A 22,141-nucleotide genomic window follows, 5' to 3' on the forward strand; every position below is an offset into this window, starting at 1 on the left:
CGCGATAAGAAGAAAGGAGCGTCAGCGCAGAGCGCCGATGCATATGTGGGCTGTGACTGTTGCGACTTGGAATTGAAGCAGATTTATGTGGGACAGGAGATGTGAGACAATCTCTTTTCGTCAATGGATGCTACAGCTGCGTGTTTGCTTTCAACATTTAGCTTGTAGTCGACGTGCACGTTCCACCATGATGTCCGTGATCCACTGGTGGAAAGACGCTTTGATCGTCTCCTCTTTCATCTAGAACTGCGTCATGTCATCACAAAGAGGGTATGAAGAATGAATGACTCTCTGTGTCTTTGTTTTGTCATGTTGTCTTTGTGTTGTCATATTATTTGTTATTTAGTTTTTTTTGTTGTTCTTTTGACTTCAAGACGGCGCCACGAGAGTGGCTGCCTTTCCAGCAGCTTATGTATTTCTTTTTTCTACTTTCATTCCTTTCATCACTTTGCTGCTGTGAAATGTAAATGTCTCCACTGTGAGACTAATAAAGGCAAATCCAATCCAATCCAAAATCCTCACTTGTATTTGGATAGTCGGGGATGAAAAAATTCCATCTGCATATGCAGTAATTTTTATGAAAAGAAAAAATTTTGATCCATCTGCTAGTACCATATTTTCTGGTGTATAAGGTGCACCTGAGTATAAGGCACACCCCCAATGAATGGTGTACTTTCAAACGTTTTCCATATAGAAAGCGCACCGGACGAAGGCACACCTTCAATGAATGAGAAAAAAAGTTTTCAAAATGTAAGATATGAATATATAAAACTTTACCAAAATAAGGCACACTAACATGAGGCGCTATATTCGAGGCAGGGGTTACGCAGTACTTCTTCTATTTATATTTATTTATATAATTGCATTTTCTGTGTAGCTCTCTCTCTTGATTCTATTTATCGTTGTATTTTATGTATTGTATTCTATTTGTGATCATATTTTATTTATAGTACCTATGCTAGTCTGTGACTGTAAAGTGTCCTTGAGAGCTTTGAAAGGCGCTTAAAATGTAATGTATTATTATTATTATTATTATACTACAGGCAGAAATGGAGTCGGTGGCTGCTGACAGTCGTTGCGAGACCTGTTGTGTCAATATTACTGGACTTCACGTATAAGGCAGGGTGATCTTTTGAGGAAAATCGAGGCTTTTGGGTGCGCCTTATACACGAAATATATGGTACATCCCCAAAACATAAGCCAGAAATTAGTGTGACGATTTTTATAGAATGCCATTTTTTTATTATTTTGCATGGAACACTAATTGTTTTTAAACAGGGACATTTACAATATATTTCTTACTTAATACAATCTTTGAATTTGTATTTTTAGCTATTTACATTTTAATTGATTTTTTTTATTATCACTTAAAATGTTTGGGAAATTATTTTTCAATAGTTGAAGCATTTCTTGACAGATTTTTTTCCACAGACCAAATTATGAATGTACTTGTCTGATCCAGTTTTTAAAAAAACAGTTATAACATGCACTTTTTAAATTACTAAAGTAATTTAAAGTACTGTATTTATCCATTGGTTAATTCATTTTACAGAATTACAATTTGCACTTTTCAGATAACTTTGACATGCATTTTCATTTTGCTCAAATGTAAAGTTCCGTATTTTCTGATATATATATAAGGCGCACCCAAAAGACTTGATGTTTGTCAAAAGATGACCCTGCGTCGTATACACAGGTACGCCTTATATGTGAAGTAAAATTGAGCCACAACAGGTCTCGCAACTACAGTCATGAGCTATCGACTCCATTTCCCCCTATAGAAGAAGTAGTGCATAACCCCAGCCTCTACCATAGCGCCTTATAATGTGGGGTGCCTTATATTCGGAAAACTTTTCTATATTATATTTTGAAAACTTTTTTTTCATTCACTGAAGGTGCGCCTTATAATCAGCTGCACCTTATATATAGAAAATGTTAGAAAATACATCGTTCATTAGGGGTGCACCTTAAACTCCAGTGTACCTTATACACCAGAAAATCCGGTACATTCTGTCCATACGCTAAAATATATTTAGTTTCTGAGTGGAAAATGCGAATGGATTTGACCAATTTCAGCATCCTAAAACTAAAATAGGATTTTGAGCACAATCTCATTTGCCTCGGTACATGCTGTGCAGGCTAGCCCTGGACCGTACCTATAGATTGTCTCCTTTTTGAGGTGGTCCTGCTCCGTAGTGCACGGCACCTTCTCCAATAGACAGATGAGGTGCAGGATGATGGACAGTGCCTTGCTGAGCTGGGTGGGGTCCGGCGGTAGCGAACGTCTCTGGCTGATGGCGCGGTCGATCTCCAGCACGCTTTTGGACAGGATGCCCATCAGGTCCTCAAAGGACACGGACGTGCCCAGTAGGCCCTTGGCACGATCCTGCAGCATGAAGGAGAAGAGCTCGGCGAACGACAGCAGGCTGGACGCCGTCATTGGGCTCAGGGGGTCCAGGTTGCTCTGCTGCATGTCCAGGGCGTATTTCCACAGGTTAATACAGCGCTCAAAGTTGCCCGAATCGGCGTAGACGGCGCCGCGGTATCGGATGTAGTAAGACGTGTCCGGGTGCTGCGGGCCCAGGATTCGCTCGCGGATGAGCAGGGCCTGCATACGCATCTCATCGGGATCTGAAATGAGTCCATCTAGTTCCTCTCCATTTGACACCTGGGGAAACGGAAGGCAGGGTTACTCCCCAATTTCCAAAGCATGCAGGGACCATTCCAGACCCTCCCGAAATTTCTTACACAGTTCGGATCCTGAGTTTGGAGGCCAGTGTAAGCGATTGAAATCACGTGGTTTCTTACTACTAATCAGGCGTTCCACCAGGGCCTTTCACGTCTTTATTTACTTGCAGGCCCAGATCTACACTTACAACTCATGTGAAAACTGTTAATAAATGGTCTTTCAGATACCCTGAGTCATCGAATCAGAATCAGAATCATCTTGAATGCCAGGTATGTAGAACACACAAGGAATTTGTTTCTGGTAGAAAAAAAATTGCAACGAGGCACTATACAGTTCTATTTGGGTTACTGTTTAGAGAGTTAATGGCTTGGGGGAAGAGGCTGTTTAAATGTCTGCTGGATTTAGTGCGCATACATCGGTAGCGCCTACCTGGGGGAAGTAGCTGCAAAAGGTGGTGGGCAGGGTGCGGAAGGTTCAGTAGGATTTTACGCGCCCTTGTTTCGATTCTTGCAGATAAGATAATATATTGCAGCAAGATTCATTTGAGACAGTCATAATTGACACAAAATTCACATCTTGACAGGATACATGAAAAAACTAAAAACAACCATGTGGATGGATGCCAGAGTAGGAGTTCTGTGCTCCCTCTTACAATTATCAGTCAGGAGGTGAGCAGCAGCATTCTGGCATTCAGTTTTTTCTTCGACTAGGAGAGGTAAGGGGGTGATTTTGTTTTTAAGTTGCTCTATGAACTTCAAATTTGCAACTCATCTTATGGAATGCCCTGACAGAGGAGTGTGGCTTAATTACAAAAGATGTGTGCCGTCATCATTGGGTGTGGACAGAGCCGTGAGGCTGAAGTTTAACGATTGACAGGAAATTCAGGTGTCACTTTGCATCCTGAAATTTGGTCTGCATGCCAATAATGACTGAACTCACAAAAAAACGGCATCAGCTTGTTCAGTTTAACTCATTTACTGCCATTCCCAAATTTATTAGGGAATTGAAAAGCATGACGTGGAGCACCATTCCCAACTTTGTTCGGTTTTTGGTTTTTCTTGCTGGGGGTGCCGATAAAGTGTTGGTGAGACCTCTGGCAATGTTTTCCCTTCCATGAGGGGGAAGCATTTGCCTTTTGTCCATGTTAACGCTTTGTTACAGCTTCAGGTGTTATTAAAGCGCTATATAAATCAATATGTATTGTATTTTGTACGGCCGCCCCCATTTCAAGCTCAGATAACTTCAGACCCATATAACTTAGGAATTAGCTCTCTTTTTCTGATGAAAGTGCTTTTTGTATCTATGGAGACTGATAAACCTTTAAAGGACAACCGACGTCTGCCGACAAGTTGTGTCCATAATTTGTCAAATGGCTTCAAATGACTTCTACTGAGCATATTTTACAAAGATTCCACCGCATATAGATATATTTTACGTTTAAAACTCGCGCTGAATATTCCGGAAGGCTTGTTTTTGAGTTGGTGACGAGTCCGTATGTTACGTCACTGAAGGAACGCCCCTGACCAAAAAAAGGACACATTGTAGCAGTCCTTCCATCACGTCAATGCATTTGGCTGTACTTGGCTGGTCTGAAAACTTCGTGTAGCACCAAAAAAGCCTGTTTCCACAGGCATGGAGCTTTGTCACCCTCTTCTGCCTCTTTTTGTGCTACATTTCCCGCCCCCAGATACCTCAAAATGGCATGGAATACATTCTTTAATTGATTGCAAACATGTATGCTTTCCTCTTCAGAACTATTTGAACCATATTCATAATTAGACGAGTAACAAGAAAGCATATTCTCCGAATCTGAAGCCATTGTTTTGATTCTCGAGAAAGGCAAGACGTCTTGGCGTGATGTCACGAACTGGGGGCGGGACCTTCTGAAACTGGCAACTTCCGGTTTTAAATTGAAGTACTTTTTAGACACCAAGTCATTTTTATTGGTGTTTTGCATTTGACTAAAAATATTCTGCGTGTTTTGGGTATTTTAGATGCTATAAAACATTTTTTCTGAAGTCCGTTAAGAAACAAAAAAATTACGTCGGTTGTCCTTTAATTTTTCTGAATACATTGTGTTAGATTATTTTGAAGGTGTTTTATTTTAGCCTGATTCAGCCTTCCTTGAATTCACTGTAGTAACTGTTATCATTGTCTGATACAGTTTGGCACTACATTGCAAATTACTGTATAGTGATACCTCGGTTTACGAACGCCTTTGCTAACGAACGTTAAATTCACGAGAATTTAATCTTGACATACAAACTATTTTTCAGGAAACACACGGAGCGCCACAATGAGTGCTGTGTCGTTCGCGAACGAGTCAGTTCTCCTCACAAGGAAATGGCAGCCGACTATTTTTTGTCCGCTATTCCCCGCCCCCAGTCTTCGGTTAAACCCGCACGTGATTGGTCAAGAACGCAGCAGTGAGGTGGGGGTGGGGGGTTACAGAAACACAGAGATGAAGTACTGAAGTGAATGTTTATGCAGTCCTAAAACACAATATTCTGTGGGTCCTGCAATTGGATTGAAAATGACAAAAATCCTGGCACTGGAGTGGACACATTTTTGCACATCGTCTGGCAGTGAATAACGGATAAATGGGAAAAAGGTTGCTGCATGAAATTATGTTCTCCACTATTGCTTAAGTTTTACCGACTCACCTCCCGGGCATAGTCGTATGCCATGATCAGCTGCTTGGGTTCAGGTTTATGGACCACGTTGTTGCTGTCTATGTATCTTAAGTCCATGGCTTTTTTCCAGTATTTCAAGGCTCCCAGCAGGTCTCGCTTTTTATCCACAAACGTGGCCCCCAGGAGCTCAAGGGCGTCGATGCGCTCCTTGTGGCTCGTCTAAGAGAAACCGAGACGTCCATTGTTTTTCTTTTCTGAAACAGCATCAAAGGCAAGACAGCGCATAGGCTTGGTTTGAAAGTCTCACCTGGTGATGCGCCGTTAGGTAGTCGACAATGTTGGTGTGACCCGTGACACTGGCGGAAAGGAGCGGCGTCATACCGTAGCCATCTTGCTCCATGGACGCCCTGTACTGCAGCAATATCCGCATGATCTCTAGACTGCCTGACTCGGCGCAGTCGTGAAGTGCTGTGTTGCCTGAAAGATGAACACAAAACAAAACAAAAAGAGCTGAAATTGCAAGAAGATTGAATTGAAAACGTGGAGCACAAAAGGAAGACTTAAATTGAGTGTTGTTTTCTCTGGCTTTATGGGCCAGAGAAATGGGCGGGCATGATGAACCATAAATGTACAAGTAGCAGCAATTCTATCTGTTGTTTTCAAGTGGATGGCATAGTTGATTCGTTCGTAACTTGCCTGAAGTTAGCTCAGGGAAGCTGAGCTACACCAATGCAGAGCACAGCATGGAGCTCAGTTGGAAACCAAGAAGCAACTCCTTTTGCATTTCAGAATTGATTTTCTCAGTTTTGGCTCACAAGGAAGCCAATTTTAATTTACAAGACTTGTCACAGCGGGGAAATTCTCACTCTCACTTTAAACTAACAGGGAGAAAGGTTTGCTTCTGCGTGGCAGCCAGGTCGCGTGAAAAACCTGGTGAGCCGGGGATTTAAGACTGTGTGGTATTTATTCTGAGCAAGTGGCAACAAGCATGACAATGTATTGTGGCAGAGAGACTGAAAGATACACGTTCAATTGTTTTGACGCATTTAACTCCTTCACTGCGAGACGATGTGCAAAATCGTATCTACTCCAGTGCCATGGTTTTTGTCATTGTCACTCAAATTGCAGGACCCACTGAATATTGAGTTTAAGGACTACGTAAACATCCAATGCAGCGTTAGAAACCTTAGAGTCTCTTCTTTCATCAGAAAAAGAGTTAATTCCTAAGTTATATGGGTCTGGAGTTATCTAAGCTTGAAATGGAGCCGGCTGTCCAAAAGGCAAATGCTGCCCCTTTGTGGGAGGGAAAAACATCGCCAGAGGTCTGACCTTTATCGGCACCCCCCCTTGTAAGAAAAACCAAAATCCAAACAGATTTGGAAATGCACATCATATTTTCAATTCCCAAATAAATTCGGGAATGGCAGTGAATGAGTTAATTTGGACTGAAGTGGAACTAATTAGCTACATTAAATATTAGAAAAAAACAAAAGTGAGATGAACAACCAGATGAAATAACAGCATTTTTTTTCCTTTTTTTTTTACTGGGATTTTTAAATAAATTGTGTATCTCACATCGTGCACCGTCTTGGATTCAAACTTTTCGTATTTATTTTGCTTTGTTTTTTTTTCTGTTCTCTGCAGTCAGCGCGCCATTAGAAATGAGAAATAGGTCTAAATAATGGTTTCTACATTTGAAAAAAAAACAAAAGTACATGTATTTATTCATTTATTTATTTATGCTAAAATGCATGATTTGTTCTTTTTTCTCACCTGTGTATTTATTTTACACCGGTAGTCATTTATCTGGGACTTTTGTTCTCATATGAAGGTATGAAAGCATGGAGGCCAATTCAAGTTTCCAAAGGCTCCACGTGAGAAACTGGAACAGCTGCTTCCAGCAGAAATACGATTACATTTCCAATTTGGAACTGACCCATATACCAAAGACCATTTGCAATATTTTTGGATGTCTCAGCATGAAAAAAATGAGAGGATGTGAAAGAGATTTGACATCAAACTTGTTTTCAGTGGACTGCCTGCAACAATGGAGTTATTCATGCGATGGCCGATTTTGTGCAAATGCATTTGAGGATTAGTGTCAACAACAAGATTGTATCTGATTTAGGAGTTGGGGATGTTCTTGATGACACAGACGTCTGTGTGATGACCCCCCCACTTCTTGAGGCCAACCCCGATCTTGGGATAGCTAACATTCCCAGTTTGAGAGGGCAGGAGCGGTAACTTCTGACTGTGTACTGAAAAGAGGAAGACGATGCCCAAATACCAACACATGAAACTTTTTTTAAAAAATCAAATGTTTGCTTTATTCAGTAAAGCAGACGTTTGAACAAAGATTTCAAAATCGGAATAAATAAATCTTTGTTTTGGAAATTCCTGAATTTCGGTTCATTTGTCAATTTGCACACTCGGCATGGCAGCCAATCAGAAGCCTGCTTTCTGCTTCCGGACTTTCCCGAGCGTTATAGGAGATGCCAGAATGACGTCGTTTGTTATGATCACGTGATCGGCCTCTAACTTCCGGGAGGCCGATAGCCAGGTGAACACAACAGTTGTCAGCGAGTGCGATCATTGTTTTGTAAGCTTATGCCTTTCATTTTCGGTTTTGATGAATGAAAGTCTGTGCCTTTTGTACAATGGTGATATCGTGTGTGGTTGTTGGCTGTACGAACCGTTTTGTGAAAGTACCGATCGCTGAAGAAATCAAACCGGTTCGTTTGGCAATTTGCATACTTGGCACGGCAGCCAATCGGAAGCCTGCTTTGTGCTTCGGACTTTCCAGAGCGTTATAAGGTCGTTCATTTGCATATCATTTTCCAAAGTAGATGCACAGATTCTCAGCCCCAGACGAAAGATTCAAAAAAAGCTAACAAAATTTATGACACTACAAAACGTCAACGTACATTATCCCGTGACTGTAAAGTGTCCTTGAAAGTTTTGAAAGGCACTTAAAAACTAAATGTATAATTATTTTTATTAAAAGCATCATGGAAAAAAGAGTTCACGTGGCTTGTATCGATGCAAAGCAAACATTGCATTGGACAACTGCAAAATCATCAGCAATGGATATTTCCGCTAAATTAAGCAAGGGAGCATTTGTAGTAGGTACATAATTAATGAAAAAAAATCCTTCATACTTTGCAACAATGTTTTTTTTTTTGCGATTCGTGGTCTTACTGTGTTTCAAGTTGTGAAAAATGGGGCAGGCGACTTTATGGCCGGGCAGGGAACTTTTCAGGGAGTTGTTCAAGCTTCAGTTGTTGCTAAAGCACTATATAAACCAATATGTATATGTTGCATTGTATTTTGGACAGTCGCCCTCATTTAAAACTCATAACTACAGACCCATATCATTTAGGAATTAACTCATTTTTTTCTGATGAAAGAATAGAGTCTAAGGTTTCTTACGCTGCATTGAATGTTTATGTAGGTAGTCCTAAAGCTCAATACTCTGTGGGTCCTGGAATTTGAGTGACAATGACAAAAACCCTGGCACACATTTTTGCACATCTAGCATTGAATGAGTTAATAGCATAAATCTATTTCATTTTGTTTTCTGGGGATTATCCAAAAATATGGTCCCAAAACAATATTTGGATATAGATTAGGGAAACTGTTTTTTTTTTTTTAATTGCTGGTTAATTCCTAGTCTTTCCCATAAATTCTTGACGTTGTAAATTCCCAGAATGTCTAAAACCTAATTGCTAATGACCATGTAGTTGTTTGTCCAGTGTTTTGGTTCTTCTGTAAATAAAATCTCAGTTGTTGCATATAGGTTGCTAATTTTCACATTAAGCGATGCCTTCCGCATGTGATATATATCCACAAGGCTAAAGAAAACCAGTTATTGACAGTTTTGTATGAACTTGAGTAGACATACAAAGTGTTTGCAGACACGCCTAGACTTCAAGATGACATACTTTGTACCACGACAGCCTCTTTTTAAGAGTCATGCTATCGCTAGGCGTGGTGCTGGTTCAATTTGGTTTACCTGTGCAATCACAAAAGTTGTCAACATGAAAGTACCCTGTTACCTAAATAAAATATAAAAAACCATCAGGGAGAAGTTCCAGAACTCCCATCACCTTATTTAAGCCAAGCGCAACAGAAGATGGATACCTATATCAGGTTTTCATTTAATGCTCATTCATTTTTAAGTGTGAGGTGATAGAACCGCGCTACTAAATAAAGTAACTCAGAGTGCCAACCATCACTCCGTGTGCAGCCAGCTTGTCTCATTATCTGTCCATTCATCATGATATGAGAGGGGGAACTATTTCTAACTGTTCCTGATTATAATAATGTTAAATAAGCGTTCCCTCACCACCTCTCTGACCGTGCAACTGTTTTTTTTTATTTCACAGCCATTACTAGAGGGCAGGGGGGTTGGTTTTTCTTCGGTCATACAACGTTGTTGATGACGTTTCAAGGTTGGAAACACCACCAGCGGAATTATCGCCTTACTTATTTTTTTGTTATAGACAATCTCAAACTTGCGAACAAAATGCGTTCCAAACGGCCGTTCGTAAGGTGAATTTGTTCGTAAGTTGCTTCTGTGCTATTTTTGTGTGGAATGTATGTTTAAAGCTTGAATAAATAACCTATTTTGGTTTGTACTGAAAAATAAACATTTAATAAAATATATGATCAATAAAGATATGTACATGTACAACTGGAGAAAATACTACATAGGTTAGAGAGAGAGAGAGCTCTCGCAGTGCTTCACGTCGGCACTACTCGGAAAAAGGGGTGCAATAAAAAAATCATCAGCATCTCTGTCCAAACATTTTTCGTAACTTGAATGTTCGTAAGTAGGGCAGTGTCTGTACACTGATGGAGCGCTGTCGTGAACGCCCAGTCTGAGTACACTTGTAATTAGGCTGGAGAAAAACATTTGGTCCTATGTTATCAAAATACCCAACATACAACAGTTGAGGTTTCCAGCGGCGTATAATGAAACAGGAATAATGAGAGCTGGGCAATTATTCAAAATGTATTTTGGATTTTAAGTTCTCACACAAATAAACGGGAAAAAAAAGATAATGTGCAGAAGAGCCTAGTGTTGAGAAAATATCCTGAATGCCCCATGATGATTGCGAAGAAAAGCGAGTGACATGTGATTCTGGCCATCCCGTGATTGCTTTATGCCGTTTACTGACAGAAGTGTGTGTGACACCACACAAAAGACATATAGCTTTTTCTAGCTAGCTATCTATTAGTTAAATAGCTATCTAGCTAATTGTAACATATAATAATGAGACAGAATCAACTTAACACAACCAGCTATCTAGGTAGCTATCTATTAGCCAGCTAGCTTTCAATCTATTTGAGTTACTTCCGGGTTGTGTGAACGCTGGCGCGTGTGGCTGCCGCCGCTCACCCGCATAAAAACTGATCCTGTGACTGTAAAGTGACCTTGAGAGTTTTGAAAGGCGCTTAGAAATGAAATGTATGGTATAGAAGAAAACAGTACAACTTGATTTTTTAAACACATTTCATGGACATCGTTGTTTATCTGCTACTTGGGGAAGACCTTCCTTGATTAGTTGACACGTTCCAGATAAAAATATCCACCAATCAGCTCACGCTGGGTTACAAATTCCAAAGGGGATATCCAAGTTGGCACATCAACATTACTGAGATGCTATGTATTATACTGAAAAGGAGGAAGAGTGCAGGAAGGGTTTATAAAGGCTTGTCAATGTTCTCATTTATCCAGATCATTCAATTCTTGGGCTGGCTCGCTAGTTCGAGGAAGTTGGGCGAGTCATTCAAACATTCCAGTTACGATCAACGGTACATACAAACATTTTTGTATCAACATATGTATCGATGAGAAGGTTTCTTCAGCCGTCATCTGTACAAATTTGAAATTTTCAAATGGACCACTCCTGTACGACTGAGAGCTTACACAGACGTATCAACATATGCAGTATTCTCTCCAGTTGTACATGTACATATCTTTATAGAGCATATATTTTCTTAAATGTTTATTTTTTTAGTACAAACCAATAAGCCTGAAACATACATCCCACACAAAATATAGCACTGAAAAAATTTACGAACAAATTCGCCTTACGAATGACCATTCGGAATGCATTTTGTTTATAACTTGGGGAGCGTCTGTATTGTATTGTATCATATTCCTTCCACAGTGTATTTCAATAGTCGTCAATACCATATGTTATTCATTTTATTAAAACCAGATTCTTTTCTTACAGTGTATTGTAGGTGTTCAAATACCTGACATGTTTCGGCGTCTACTTTCGCCTTCGTCAGAGTGTCACGGATGTTGTTGTGACGCGCCTTTTTCAGCTGGTGTTGCTATGATGGCGTGATCTACCTGTCAAATCTGACAGGCAAGTCACGCCCCCCGCTGTCCTCTCGTCCCTCCAGGATACTGCCCCAGGTAGTAGAGAGCATGTAAGCTCCCTCATCCCTGTTGATGGTCCTTGGTCCTCGCTTCCGGATTTCAATAGCCTCCCTGATCCAGCGCTGATGTTTGTTTTCTTCGGTGCGGATGACTCTGGCCTTCTCTCAGTCCATGATGTGATTTTCTCTTTTGCAGTGGTCTGTGATGGCTGATTTATGCTGTTCCTGTTGTGCTTGTTCTTTTATTGCTCTTGATTGTATTGTTGCTGTCTCCTTCTCACACTACTTTTCTTGTATTAAAACTCCTTCCTGTCTCCCCGATGCATGATTTATTGCATGACTTGCATGGGATTTCATATATTGAGTTGCATTTATTTTGTCCTTTGGGTGTACAAAGAGCTGTCGGAGAGTTGTGTGTGTGGGTTGACCGGTGTGTTTATGTTGTGTTTTCTCAGTGCTCTTTGTATGCGTTCTGTGATCCCTCTCATGTATGGTAATGTTACCATTCCTTTGTGCTCTTGTTTGTTTGCTTTTTCTTTCTCCCCTGTCTTGTGTTGTTTTTGTTTTTGAGCTGCTCTGCACCTTTAGTTATTGCCCACTGAGGATATTGGCATTTTTGTAGTGTGTGTTGTATATGTTTTTCCTTCTGTGTTCTGTCCTTCGGGTCCGTGATTATTGTGGTGCGTTCATGTAATGTTCTGACGACTGAAAACTTATGAATAGTGGGGTGTTCAGATGTCCGAAACATGTCAGGTATTTGAACACCTACAATACACTGTCTGTAAGAAAAGAATCTGGTTTTAATTAGATATCAAGTAGACAGGATGAACTTAGTACAACTATATGAGTTTCAGCTATTGGGAAGTGGGTCGGGCTCACTCACAAAAAAAAAAGTTGTTTTAAATACAGTGGATAATCTGCTGATTGGACAGATCTGTTTTTTGAATGTGGTGATCAGCTGAGAATGTAAAGCATACTAATTATCTTTCTGAGAATGGAACTGCGGACCATTAAGAGGGGATTTCTGGTTTGCAAGCTTCTTCTCAACAGTACAAGAACGTGGGGCATACTCAGTTAAATGCCTTGGGCTTACCTTTGACACTCTTCCTATTGACGTCGGCTCCTCTCTCCAGCAGGTACTGCGCTATCTCCTTGTGTCCCTTGTAGCAGGATATCATGAGACAAGTGTGGCCGTGCCTGTTGGCCACTTCCAGGTCGGCTTTGTGCTCCACCAGGTACTTGACGATGTCCAGGTGTCCGTCGAAGCAAGCCGCCCGTAGCGGGGTCGAGTTGGTCAGCGTTGTGCTGTTCACCGAAGCTCCGTGGCCGAGCAGCGATTGTACCACCTTCAGGTGGCCGGCAGCCGAGGCGGCCCAGAGCGGCGGAGCGCCCTCGATTGTCTCCCCGTCGAAGTTGACCGAGCCGCCGACTTCGACGGGCGCCCGGCAGCACTCGAGCAGGTACTCCACCAAGTCCAGGTGGCCGTAACGTGAAGCCATGAGGAGCGGCGTGGCGCCGTTGGTCTTCTCGCCCATCAGTTTGATCACCTCGCGTACATCTTTGTTCTCCAGGAGCTTTTCCAGCAAGCGGAGCTTCCCGTCCCTGGCCGCGTTGAACACCGCCGTCTTTAAATCCATGTTGAGGTGCGGAAGAGCTTCCGAACCAACTCAAGGGGAGGTGAGCCTTTTGTTGACAGCTCGGCTCAACGATGCTGCTTAACGTTACTTCTCTTCCTAAAGAGTCCAAACGTCAGAAAATCACCCGTCTCGGATATTTTTAAACTCTGTGTCCCGACTCGCCCAACTTCCTCGAACTAGCCAGCTAGCCCAACTAGCTTGGCCTAGCCTAGCCTCTCTGCGGCTACCTTTGGTGGTTTCTCGCTCTTACCCCGAGAAATGTCTCCGCCACCTGGAAGCACTGCCTCCGTCCGAGCTACTTCCCACGCGGGTCATGGTTCCGATACATTACTCACGTGACGTCGAGCACGGTATTTCCCCGGCGACTGGGAACGGCAGAAAAGGAAAAATCCACCCCTACCACACAACAACAAGAACAACACCCGCCTAGTGTTGACGTCTTTCGGTGTCCGTTTGACTCAACGAAACGAAACCCAGATGATCGATCAGTAATAAACAACGAAAGTGGTCGTGGAAAGCTGGCTAATGATCTCAGCGACGAGCGGGGGGGTTGATGACGGTGAGTTAAACCGGGGGAGGCGGATGTCCACCCACGACTTCACCGAGCGATCACGACTCGGTTGTGTCGAATAGCTGAGCTGCGAACAGCGCTCCTCCTTTTCTCTTTCAGGTCAAGTGTGATTGACGTGCCCACACACCCAATCACAGAGCGGCAATTATACAGCATATAAACCAATAGAGAACCAACAAATATTATTAACCGAAATAATCTAATAAAGTGTTTCGAAAAACAAGAAAAACGTTTTGCATCACAGTTAAATCCGTTTAATGCTTGTTTTGTACCATTTACCTCAGATCTTTAATCACCGCCTCTTGTGTTTTGGAGAATGATATGGATAATGGGAGTATTTCGTCCTCTACAGGAGAAACAAAGCATCGCAAGAGAAATATTGTACGATTGGTCTTTGGTACGCAGCGATGATCGACATTTTGAGGTTCTGGATTTACGATGGTCAACGGCAAATTTGAAACAGCGATGTAAGAAAAACATGTTGCAAAACATGAATACTGTAAACAAAACCTCGAAAGCAGACAAGCAGATAGATACAAATCACCCTCACCCCACAAAGGAATTGTTATGCTCTCTCCCTTCCAGAACTCTTTCCTTTCCTTTTCTTATTGCGTTTGCCTTTTTCTGATTTCTTTACCCGACTCCACCCTAGATCTGCTTTTGTTCTTTTCTCCCCACCTACATTTTTCCTTTCTATTCATCCTTCACTGAGACTCGCTTTTAATTTTGGATGGTTTTACGAAAACGACTTTATGGTTGATTTAAAGAGTTTGATGTTTCTCTTTATTTGTAAGTAGGTTCGTTGTCAGATCTTCCAGGCAGATGATGCGCAGAGCTTGATCGTGGCGTAGAGTCGAGCAAGTCGTGCTGTGAAACTCCGTGCGATGCTGAGCAGGTCTCTGCGAGCGGTGCGTCTGACTGGGTCTGAGTCCGAGATGAGTCTGAATCTCCCTGTCCCACGACAGCTGCTTTTATACCATTGTCAAGCCTGTGATATGCGTCAGGGCGAGACGCACATCAAGGAGATCAAGGAATTGAAAGACATTAAAGCTTAAAGCTGCGGTGCGCACCGGTGACGCCACAGATTCCCCTTTAATAACTTCCCGTCCATCCCACTCCACTTTGTTTACTGTTGTCCATAAATTATTTGGCATTACTGATTTAAGTGAAACAATGAAAATGACAGTTAATTGCGTCACAGTATCAGTTCCATTTTTTTTCAAGAGGGCGGTGTATAACATTAAACCATAATGAGACACCCACCCATTCACGTTTCATTTACATTAGAGGTGCAGAAGGCAGTGTAATGTAGGTCAAGACGGAATGAAGAAAAATCAGTTTTAAGGGACAAAGGATGTGAGGATGGATGGATTAAAACAGATGTGACAGAAGGAAAGAGGGCAACAAGGACAGCAGAAAATGAACAAGGATGAACAAATCACTTTTCTACTTTCATTTCTTTCATAACTTTGCTGCTGTGAAATGTAAATTTCTCCACTGCGAGACTATCAAAGGCAAATCCAATCCAATCCAAAGGATGTAAAGTTAAAATGAAAAAGATGCAGGTCTTGGGGGACAAAAGAGACCATGATAAAAAGAAGCAAGGAGGGAAGTAGCTTCAGGAAGGTAAAACTGTTTGGAAATAAATAGGTTTGAGGGGAAGGAAGGTGGAAGAAAACAGCTACCAACCATCCACCCATTATCTGAACCAATTGTCTTTAGGTTTCATTTCAATGTTTTGTATTTATGGCCTAGGAGTCTGTTTCATCCAAATATTTATTGTAAGTATGACCACATTGTGGTTTGCATACAAATTCAGCACGACTGCATTGTAAACCAAGACGGACTGTCAAACAATGGGGTAAATTACAACATGAGGACAACAGTATTGAGGGATTAGAACACTTAAGGGTTTTGTTCACATATTTTGGTGTTGCACGAGGATTTTAGAGCAAATGGCTTCTGATATATATATATAAAAAACAGGCAGGTTTCACAGGTTTCTGGAAAAAAATGACATTCGGAGTAAACACACTTAAACTGCGCGTTTATTCAGTCATTCCAATAACTTAACATGTCCCCAGAGTGCCCATGGAACAGAATGCTAATTTATTTTCAAGGGGAAAAATGGGGGGGGGGAAATCAACCATCAGCACTCACATCCAGTCATGTAAAACAAACAGGAAGTTTATGAAATCACAAGGAAGGGCTAGCTTTGCAAAACTGTGTCAAACAAAAAGACTAACTACAATATGTTTGATAATTGGTTTCAAACAAAGTATTCCCGGTTGTTTGGAAATGTTCTGATTTTCACTAAATTGGATTTGAAAAAAAAAACCCTAAACAAACAAATGAAAAAATAAAGGACGGACTTTGACTTTCAAATTCTTTTAACAGGCACACATGAAGCGTTTGAAAATGCATTATAAAGCGACTTGGGATGTTTGGGTAGCATCAGGCCATTTTCTGCTCAGCCACAATTGTGACTGAACAATTCAGCTTTATGAGCAGTTCATAATTGTGAATAGCAAAGGCAGACTACATAACTGTAACACAAAGGAGTAATTTGACGCTGTGATTTCTACTTTGTATTTACATTAAGGTATACAGATCACTATTTTTACAGTCTTTGCGAACGAGAAAATATTTTGGGATGGGGCATCTGTACGTGTGAGCGCTGTTGGCATGACCTTCCCCTTCTTTAATTCCCATGTCATTTAACTGAAAGCGACTTATAAATCAGAAACATAGGACAACATTAAAAGCGAAAAAAATGAATTTCAATACTGAAGGGGCATACTTTTGCCACCCGTGTTCAGTAGTAGTAGATTTTAAAAAGCACAATCATTTTTGTGTATGTCCACCACTCACCACCATAAAGAAGACTTATTTGCCTACAGATTCTTTAAACAGTATCTGAATAAACGTGTGAAATGATTCAAATCTCTTTGCTGTTCTAAGCCGTTCTATGAAGACAAGCCCCCCACCCAAAAAAAAACAAAAAACAAAGACAAAACAAGACAACAGGCGGGGGTTACGATCCAACACGGGTGCAGGTGGTCTTCTTATCGGAGAAGAAACTCCGGAGGTGGACCACCTGGCTGATGCTGACCACCAACAGGACCAGGGCCTCGCCGATGGACCAAAAGGCCACGCGCATGTTCAGATCCTCAGCGCGGCTGCGTCCCTGCGTCTCGCGCAAGCGGAAGTGCGTCTGGTAGTCGATGATGGACTTGAGTGCCTCGTGAATGGACACACAGGCCGACTCCAACTGAAAGATTAAGATGGGATATTTTGGATGGGAATGAATAATTTCAAACACAGAATATCTGAAGTAGAGGAAGACAAGAGAGATATATGATCCAAACACATCTCATTTTGAATGTGGATGGACACTTTGGCCCCCTTTTGTCTGAGAAGGGGGCCTAATTCTAAAATTGATGGGGCACAATTTTACTCGATTGAAGAAGTATACAAAACTGTTTGAAATAAACCAAAATACATTCATTGGAGGATGATATTTCTAAATTGCAAATAAAAAAAGCATTATTTAAGTAAAATCTATTTTTGTAATGTACAACAAACAATTTTAATTCAAGTCAAAGAATGTATTCATATATAAAATAAACAGTTTCAATTTTCTTTAGTTACTACACAATCAATCTGCGCTATTTAGATATTCAACGGTATTACAGAGAAGACAAAGAGAACAGACATAGCACAATATTTCTTACGAGTGTCGATTTGAACATTTATTTGCTTTGAAGTTTTCCAATGTGCAGCAACAACACTGAAATAATTCCCATTATCCACTAAATTCGAATCATTAACGGCAGTTCGCAGCAACGAATTGTCACTACCTTCTGCAAAATTGTTTCTTAAAAAAGCGCGAATATGTTTGTTTGCTGCCTCTCTTTAATGTCTTTTACAGTTTTACTCATGTTTTAACGCTCCGTATTGTTACCATCCGCCATGTTCGATGTGAATACTGCAATGCACCATGGGTCAATGAATATTTGATTATCTCTTTCAGCAGTTTCCGGCAGATGATGGAAAGAGCCCAAGATATCCTCGCCGACGACTTTGGAACGCATCAAAACAAATGCAAGATGATTATGGTCAGATATTGGTACGGCAAGATGGCAGAAGATGAAAGTTAAAACCTCTGAAGGAAAACGAACAGCTTTTAATTGCTGTTTAAAATGTGTTTCTTTAACCATTTTAACAGAAGTATGTCAATTGTAGCGCGGATCATGTAGCAATATGCGCAAATTGTAATAGACTTGCGCCGGTGCTGGCGCAGTGGAGTTACAACTTTGGGCCAGTGGCTATAAACATGCGTAAATTGCGCAAGGGCGTGGCCCATGTGCATCCAATCGCAAGACACATCGACAAACCACAATTCACGCTGCTGGACGGTTTTGGCTTCAAAGGAACATAAAGGCATATTTTTGGAATTTGGGAGCAAGTCAGAATACTATGGAAACTTGGTTCAAGGTCCTAGCATCAACTAGTAAACATTGATTAGCAAACAGCTTGCAGAGATAATACATTAATTTGAAAGAGAAAGAAGAGGAACATGGAGAAAATAGATGAAAAAAATACATTGTGAAAGTTCAAAACTGAAATGATCTGAATGTGAATGAACAGCATGTTTGGCGGCCTTTTACATTCAAGAAACATGAATACTTCTCCATTGCTGGAATTAATTCCATGGCCATCGCCCACAGTCGATTGATATAGGCTCCCACTCATCCAGCACCCAAACAAAGACAAGAGTGATGGAAATTGGATGGATAGTTATTATGAACTCACGTGGGTGAGGGCGGTGGCCCTGTTCTCGTTGGGAAATAGAGGTGGGTCGTCCCCGACTTGAAAGTCAAAGTAGACCGTCTTGTGGGTGAACGTAGAGAACTCGTTGCTGAAGCAGAACTTGTATGCACCGTCCTTGGCAGCGGTGAAGGTGAAGCTGTCGTACTGCTTCTTTACCTCCTTGAAGAGTGTTGTGCCTTCCGGGTCTTCCAGGCGGCAGTCCACGTCATAATGGCCGCCGGTCACAACCTATTATGAAGAAGGGAGTGGCAATAACCACATCGCTCCCACCGCTCGCAACTTCACTTGGAACGCTCCATTTATACCACGGACCAGCATTTATACAGTGATACCTCGGTTCTTGGCCATTAATTTGTTCCAGGACCCTGTTCGAAAAGCGATTTTTTTCAAACACCGAAACCATCTCTTTGCTCCTGTCACTTGCGAGTTGACAGCGGGGGGCGGGGCTGCCTCTCCCGGCTGTTCTCCACCCGCTGTCAATTCTCTAATCACGGACACGGGGCATTTATACGGTTCGCGATCACCTCGCCAATGCCGGATGATTGACTCAAATCGCCACCGTACCTGGACTCTTCCTTCGATGCGCGAGTGTATCCGGTCCGAGGCATTTTCCCTGCGTCCCGTAAATTTATGTCATCTTCTGGGATTGCGTAATTTTGCACCCTCGTGTGCCGTAGTAAGCGGGTCGGATCACCCCCTGCCTTCTTACTCGCTGTGTTTTCTTTTATTTGTGAATAAACATCCTGCTTGGGTAGTATAAGTCTCTGCCGCCTGCTTTGGGATCCAAACATTCCACTACGTTCCGACGAGCCAGCTGCCGTCACTCTCGCTCGGAACGTGACAGCTACGGATGACTCGGCTACAGGATGTTCCTTTCTCTTAAAATATATATCCAATGACACTTGCTCTCACTCCCATAGCCACATCACTAGATTTCACAGCCTCCTTATTCTTTAATATCGTACTGATCGTAGATTTCGCCATGCTGTACTCCCTCGCCAGATCACACTCGCACACCTCCTTCATATTTTGCGATTATTTCTTTCTTAAATGCAATAGTTGTACGCACTACTTTTCTTTTGTCACTTTTAGCAGCACTTACTTTCTTTGGAGGCATGATTAGGGGCTAAAACAATTCGTACACCTATATTAAACGCTAAAGCAAAACGCAGCACGTCCGCAAGCGACAACAGTTGGTCACGGAGAGAGCGATACACCCGTACGCCGCTCCGCGCCCCACCCTCGCGTACGCACTCATGCGTAGTATTGGCGTTCAAACACCGATTGGTGTTCGAACTACGAAGCAAGAATATCTCGAATATTTTGTTCGAACTCAGATTTGTTTGAACTTTGAGGCGTTCGAGAACCGAGGTACCACTGTCTATGGATTTAAAAAACGCATTGATGCAACACTGGTGTGGATGCGTCTTAAAAAAATTGAAGAGTGGATTAAAACGCAAAGTTTACATAAACAGTGGTATGTAGAACAAAGTACGTCTTTTTTCACTTGACTTTAAGCTTATAATTGTGCAACTATAGCCATTAGCAGATCTATCAACGAGTGAATAATATTAGCAGCTCCTCAAGAGTGAGCCATCAATAACTGTACAGTGAGACCTCAACTTACAAACACCTTATCTTACAAACTTTTTGTCTTACAAAAGTCAAATTTCTGAAAATTAAACCTTATAATCAGCACTATTTTCATAATACACACCCACCACGGCTGGCGGAGTGATCTTCGGCGGAAGCACACGACCGAACAGCACCAGAGGTTAAGTTCCCAACAGTCCTTATGGAAGGTGACTCTCCTTCCATAAGCCATCAACGACCATCAAAAAGGTAAATAAACTTTCTTTTACAGCACAGTTTATTTCTTTAATTACAGTCATGTAATGCGCCTCTCTTTCCAAACAACAATTCCCTTTGACCTTCGACCTCCAACGCCATTCCATCAAGCCATCAATGACCATCACAAATATAAATAAAGTGACTTTATGATACAATGCAGTGTATTTCTTTCATTACAATACAATAGCACATTGATTATACATAGAATGAGGTATGTTGTGTGTAGTTTTAAGGCTTATTTAGTTGAAAAGTATATTTTATGGAAACCCAGATTATTCCCATTTTAATGGTTTCCTATGGGAAATTTATTTTTGAGATACACACTTTTCGCCTTACACACTCTCTGGGAACCAATTAAGTTCGTAAGTTGAGGTCTCGCTGTATTTGAACAATTAGACTACGTTCAGACGACCTTGCTAATTCTTCCGCTACGTCGCTGACGTAAGAGGTTAATTGTGTCGTAAATCCTGATAGTCCCGGTTTTTGGAAAGGCCATTGAATAAACGAACCTACACACCTGGAATTCAAGCGTACACTTTGTTCCAGTGGTAATGTCCTCATAGAAGCACTGTTTGGCGTTGTCCGGCAACTCGAACGTGAGCTCGGTGCCGAACGCCCAGCCGCACAGGAGAAGCTGGGCCCACACCACTTGTAGCATCACTCGCAACGAGCTGTACATTATCTTTTAAATGGCTAGAGGTCAAAAGGGAAGATGGGTGAGGTGCCTGTGAGGAAAAGAGAAGAGAATGGAGGAAATAAGACAAAAAAACAACCCTGGATCTAATCATTAACGGTGAATTAGCTCAATGCTAACAGGCTACGTCTGGCCTCGGCGTTATAGAAACAAGACAGCACATGAGCACAAGAACGGGCGGACATACAACACCACGCTTTTTACGCACTTATAATTTACCACACGTTAATTCGCAACCCTGCAGTTATGCATCAATAGTTTTTTTTTTAAACCGTTAGCCACTCACCTCTGGTGTCTTACCCGGATGCGACTAATTCCAGTAAACGTGATTACAAGATGGACATGCCAATTGGCCCACGTTTCCTAAAATCCCGCCTTTTCTTGTCTCTCATTGGTCATAAATAAATATAGGCGTTGCCCAGATGACTATATAATTTGACGCCTATGCAACAACGTGGCCGGTAAAATCATAAACGACAAACCTCCATTGACAAACGTGGTCAAATTTCATATATTCCTTCATTCATTCATTCATTCATTCATTGTCCAATCAGTTTAATTCTCACAAAGGTCGCGGGGGCTGCCGCAGTCTATCCTAGCCGTCATCGGGAATAGGCAAGGGACACCCTGTACCGATTGCCAGCCAATTACAGGGGACATGGAGATGAATTGCACTGACACTCATTAATAGGGACAATTTAGAGCATTCAATCAGCCTGCCAAGCATTTTTTGGAACGCACGAGGAAAGTGGAGTACCCGGTCAAAACCCACACATGCCCAGGGAGAATGTGCAAACTCCACACAAGGGATAATGGAGCGGGGAATGAACCCACAACCTC

The 22,141-nt window shown here is 41.8% G+C and overlaps 2 protein-coding genes across 4 annotated transcripts in view; both read right to left on the minus strand.

Moving 5' to 3' along the window:
- Positions 1-14,264, minus strand: part of fem1c (fem-1 homolog c) — a 27,156-nt gene extending 12,892 nt beyond the window's left edge. The window contains exons 1-5 of one of the 3 annotated variants that reach the window (XM_088994131.1): positions 13,603-14,249; positions 12,809-13,448; positions 5,630-5,799; positions 5,353-5,541; positions 2,157-2,668 (exon numbers count right to left, since the gene is read on the minus strand). In XM_088994131.1, coding sequence (XP_088850257.1) covers positions 2,157-2,668; positions 5,353-5,541; positions 5,630-5,799; positions 12,809-13,352 — 1,415 coding nt within the window. In that variant the 5' untranslated portion in view covers positions 13,353-13,448; positions 13,603-14,249. Of the gene's footprint in view, positions 1-2,156; positions 2,669-5,352; positions 5,542-5,629; positions 5,800-12,808 lie in introns of all 3 variants that reach the window. The other 2 variants (XM_088994132.1, XM_088994130.1) reach the window with 2 other exon arrangements.
- A 1,689-nt stretch (positions 14,265-15,953) lies between these two features.
- On the minus strand, positions 15,954-21,674 carry tmed7 (transmembrane p24 trafficking protein 7). The gene is made up of 4 exons (XM_088994140.1): positions 21,588-21,674; positions 21,125-21,332; positions 18,739-18,984; positions 15,954-17,194 (listed from the first exon to the last, which is right to left on the minus strand). Exons 2-4 carry the CDS (start codon positions 21,284-21,286, stop codon positions 16,958-16,960), a joined length of 645 nt encoding a protein of 214 aa, XP_088850266.1. The 5' UTR covers positions 21,287-21,332; positions 21,588-21,674; the 3' UTR covers positions 15,954-16,957.
- Positions 21,675-22,141: the final 467 nt, after the last annotated feature.

This window comes from Hippocampus bargibanti, linkage group LG04 (genome assembly GCF_051943395.1).
Source record: "Hippocampus bargibanti isolate YZ-2025 linkage group LG04, ASM5194339v1, whole genome shotgun sequence".
In the NCBI taxonomy this organism is placed as follows: domain Eukaryota; kingdom Metazoa; phylum Chordata; class Actinopteri; order Syngnathiformes; family Syngnathidae; genus Hippocampus; species Hippocampus bargibanti.